This window comes from Nicotiana attenuata, unplaced genomic scaffold, assembly GCF_001879085.1.
Source record: "Nicotiana attenuata strain UT unplaced genomic scaffold, NIATTr2, whole genome shotgun sequence".
Lineage (NCBI taxonomy): Eukaryota > Viridiplantae > Streptophyta > Magnoliopsida > Solanales > Solanaceae > Nicotiana > Nicotiana attenuata.
The window spans coordinates 6,849-11,231 of NW_017681490.1; the positions used below are offsets into that span (position 1 = coordinate 6,849).

At 35.3% G+C, this 4,383-nt stretch overlaps 1 protein-coding gene across 1 annotated transcript; it reads left to right on the forward strand.

Moving 5' to 3' along the window:
- Nucleotides 1-439: 439 nt before the first annotated feature.
- LOC109221945 (large proline-rich protein BAG6-like) lies at nt 440-2,965 on the forward strand. The gene is made up of 6 exons (XM_019386366.1): nt 440-623; nt 978-1,095; nt 1,208-1,279; nt 1,739-1,857; nt 1,955-2,020; nt 2,654-2,965. The coding sequence occupies exons 1-6, from the start codon at nt 495-497 to the stop codon at nt 2,699-2,701; spliced, it is 552 nt and encodes a 183-aa protein (XP_019241911.1). The 5' UTR covers nt 440-494; the 3' UTR covers nt 2,702-2,965.
- Nucleotides 2,966-4,383: the final 1,418 nt, after the last annotated feature.

The window sequence follows — 4,383 nt, forward strand, 5'->3', positions numbered from 1 at the left end:
GTGTGTGTGTGTGTGTGTGTGTGTGTGTGTGTGTGTGTGTGTGTGTGTGTTGAGTTGGTAATAGCAGTTGTCACGACTGAACTTTTACTATTCTGGATTTGAGATTTTTTTGTTTAGGCACTCTTGTGTGGGCGCCTGTGTTTATGGTGAGGTGGTAATAGCAATTGTCAAGACTGGGCTTTTACTATTCTGGGTTTGAGATTTTTGTTCTTGTTTTTTAGGTACTCTTGTGTGTGCATGCCTGTGTTTATAGTGAGGTGGTAATAAAAGTTGTCAAGACTGAATTTTTAGTGTTTAGGGTCTGCGAATTTAGGGTTCTTTAGGCATTTGGGTAATGATGGCTTTTGTTAGACGTAATTAACTTGTTGGATGAAGGTTGGGTTATCTCTTGAGCAACGTGAGAAGTTCTTATTTTTCACTCTCTCATTATTTATATTTTTTTATCAACTGAATGTTACTTTCTATGTTTCAGGGGTCAATAAATACCTGGTGAGATGGGTAACAACGGTGCTGAAGACGTGAAAATTTGTGGGTTTGATGATGCTAAATGTCCTGAGACCACTGTTGAAATAAAGATAAAGACATTGGACTCGCAGACATATACATTGCGAGTGGATAAATGTGTAAACATCTTTTGCCTTTTGTATTCTGTGCCTTAAGGAAGAAGGCTCTTATACCTGTCAAAGGGGAGAAAAAAGGAAAGAAACAAATACGGAAGGGCTATTCTTCCATTAGTAATTTGTTTATATAGTTCGTTAGGAAATAGAACCTTTTAAGCAATCATTTCCAGTGCATATGAGCCTGTAATATCTATGAGAACTCCAGTTCCATTTTCATGTCTGATTTGAAGCAGAATCACATGTACACTAATCATTCTATTAAGTTGACATTGGTAGCTCTTTTCTCTCTTTCAAACATGCTTCAATACTCATGATATTGCTTTTTCTCTTTTTTCTTTTTTTTTGCTTTGAATGCAGGTTCCAGTTCCAGCACTGAAGGAACAAATTGCCACAGTTACTGGTGTCTTGTCAGAACAACAACGGCTCATATGCCGGGGAAAAGTGTTGAAGGATGATCAGCTCCTTTCAGCTTACCGTATCCTTCTTGTTATTCATTGTTCTTCAAGGGTACCACTACTTGTATCCAATCCTAGGATTCTGGGACTTCAATTTAGATACTTGAATTCCTTCATCGATTTACATAATAGATGTAGAAGATGGACACACTTTGCATTTGGTTGTGAGGCAACCTTCATCAGAGAGCACCCCTGATCTTCAAGGTTTGTTATGGTTTGAGCCGTAATGTGTTTCATTTGGAAGTAGACATGAAGTTCTAGAGCAAGTCAAACTTCCCTTGTTGTGTAGGTTCTGCTCTTGTGATCTCACTTTGTTGTTATAATGTTTAATTGTTGGATATTTGGAAACTTAGTATTGGTGAGGAAAGTAATCGCAGATAAAACAAATCAAAGACATTTCGAGTAAACCAGTTGTTTTCAACCTAGGTGGTTGAGTTGACCCAAAAAACAGCCTTGGAGGTTGAAAAAAGGGTAGAAGAAACAATACACAAATTGATGAATGCTTTATATAGATCCTATCATGTTTGCGAGTTCTTTCTAGTCTTCAAAATTTATGGAAACTTGTAGGGACTGCTAGAAGAAAAAATAATTTTGATGGATGTTTTATGTAGATCCGGTCATGTTTATGAGTTTCATAACCTTCGAGATTTATGAAAACTGTAGGGACTGCTTCTGCATCAAGTTCTGGGCATATTCAAGGAAACCGAGTGGGTCCTGGTGTAGTTGTTGGAACGTACAACTTATCCGAACATGGAGATGGAACTTTCCCTGACCTGAATCGGGTGAGCATGCTTCTTATTTTTTCCTTGTGACAGTGTATGTAGACTATTTGCCTTATGTTTCAGGAAACAAATTAATTTCTACTTTCATATTTAAAAGATTATCTCAGCTGTGCTTGGGTCATTTGGAGTTGCAAGCGTTGGCAACGAGGGGATTGATCTCAATGTAAGTTTCAACAGGCCTCACTTTTGATCCTACTATGCTGATTTTTGACTTTTCCCCTGTTCTGTGGAGGACTGCTGGAGGTGGTTCAATAACTTTCACATTTATTTCATGTTTACTAATTTTCTTTGTCAAAGGTTGACGAATTGCATGTGGACCCACTCATCTCTTCTTGGGTGTGTGGTTTATAAAGATGCCAGGCACACCCACTTTGTGCTCTTTTTGAGGGTTGTTTGACTTAAAAATTGTTAAAAGTAATATATCCAAAATTTGACATAATATATTTGCCGATGCTATGAATTGTATTACTCAGGCTTTCCCATTTTACATGAGGTAGTTTTGTTGTGAAGAACCTTCTAAAGATAAGTATAACTTGCATATTATGCTAGTGAGAGTAAAAATATATTAAAGTGAAAGAAATTTGTGTGGTAAGGGAGACATCATATCTTAAAGTTGAATTAGTCATAAATGAACCAGAATTTTCAGAGGAAGTCTGGTTTGTATTGACACCAAAAACCAAAAAAGGTAAAAAAAAAAAAAAGAAGAATCGTCTCAAACATTTTAGGACATTCCAGATTGAGAAAATGTGTCATATAAAATTTGGATGGAGGGAGAATGATGTATTGAAATTTTCAGATCATCTTGATGAACAGAGAAGTTGGTATTGGTAAATGGAAGTGTTAATCTGTGAAGGTGTTCGCATGACAATAAAAGGAAAATACCACATGTTGGAGCAATTAATGAGCATGCTGCAGTACTGTTGTACTTGGAGATTAGGTCAATACTTGACGACGCCTTTATGCGCTTGTGATATTTAAGTTGTAGTTATGTGGAATGGTTGTACTTTAATGGACAATTATATATTTTTTTTGTAAGAAAGTTCATTTTCACATCAAATACATTTGTACTCTCCATGTATATTATACATGTAATAGAATCACCTCTATTAGCAATAATTTCTTCTTGCTTAAGCGCGGGAGGAAGGGCCTTCCTCCCCTCTAGTTTCAAATACATAGAGCAAGCTATTCTATAATTTACCCTTCATTGAAGAAAAAACCCTTTAATGAAAGAAATCGAATGTGACTATTATAGTGTGAGTTTTCTTTTATTTCAAGTACTAACTAACATGATTGATTTCTATGATTTACAACACTAATTGTGGTAATCTTGGAATGCCATATAACATTAATATTACATCATTAAAACTTTAATAACCATAAGAAGGGAAGGTAGTTATTCACTTTTCTTTAAAAAATGTGGCGTGCAATGTAATCTTGTAAACTGGAATGGAAGTGTAAATGATTTCTGTTGATAGAATGGGAGGTTAGTGGTTTACGCTGGTGGAGTCCTGTGCATGGATAGTGGTTTTCAAATTAAAAGTTGCAAACGACATATGATATACATGTTTTTTTATGTGTGTTCCAAACTTTGGGACCTTCTTGGAAATTGACATTTTCCATCCTTGGTGAAAACTTTTTTCATTCTAAAAGCCTTGCTCAGCACAAACTAAGAACCCATCATGTTTCCAAGGAGATCCTGCATTTTAACCCTAGTTAAACTTTCATGTGCTCTAAAAGGCTGCAGACAATTTTCTTCTGAACAAGCCCTATTTCTATATTTTGAAGACGTACATGCATTTTGTTTCAAAAGGCATGATTTTCCAAAAGGTGCCATTTAGCCCGTGAAAATATACTTGCAAAAGTTGTCCAAACTTGGGAGGGTTGAGTCGGGTATATATTCGTTGACATGCCAATTTGGGCATAACCCAAACAAGTTCATCTACAAGTTTGGGTCAATTTGAACTACCTATACCGCAAATTGACCAGTGACAAAACTTGTCAAATGAAATTGAAATAATTTAGGGTTTGGTTTGTAGGTGGAAAAAACTTTTTTTTAAAAATAAATTTGGAGTGCTAATTAAGAGTATTTATTGCATTTGTTTTCAGTTGGGCGGGTTTGTTTATGACCAATTATTTAGCCATATTTACCGCCTATCTTTTTTTAGCTATTCATTTTTCACGTAAGTTGTATGTGTGTTTTGTGTTATTTATTACTAAATCAAAAAAGATAACATAATGAAAGATATATACAACATTTTTAAGGAGAATTTTTTTGTTTAATTAAAAAGGACAAATAATGAACACAAGGAAATAATAAATTTTTTAGAATTAATAGTAACTTTTTGAAAAATCTGATTCAAGAACCATACATGCATCTTTTGTGCATACGGCTCTACAAAAAAAACTTGACCTTCCTTTCTTTCTAGGTAAATGGTCAAATTGTCATTCTTCCTTTCGAAGTTAAATTGCAGCTACAAAGCTCGCCCCCCCCCCACCCCGAACCGAACTAAACTAGAACGAGTAGTA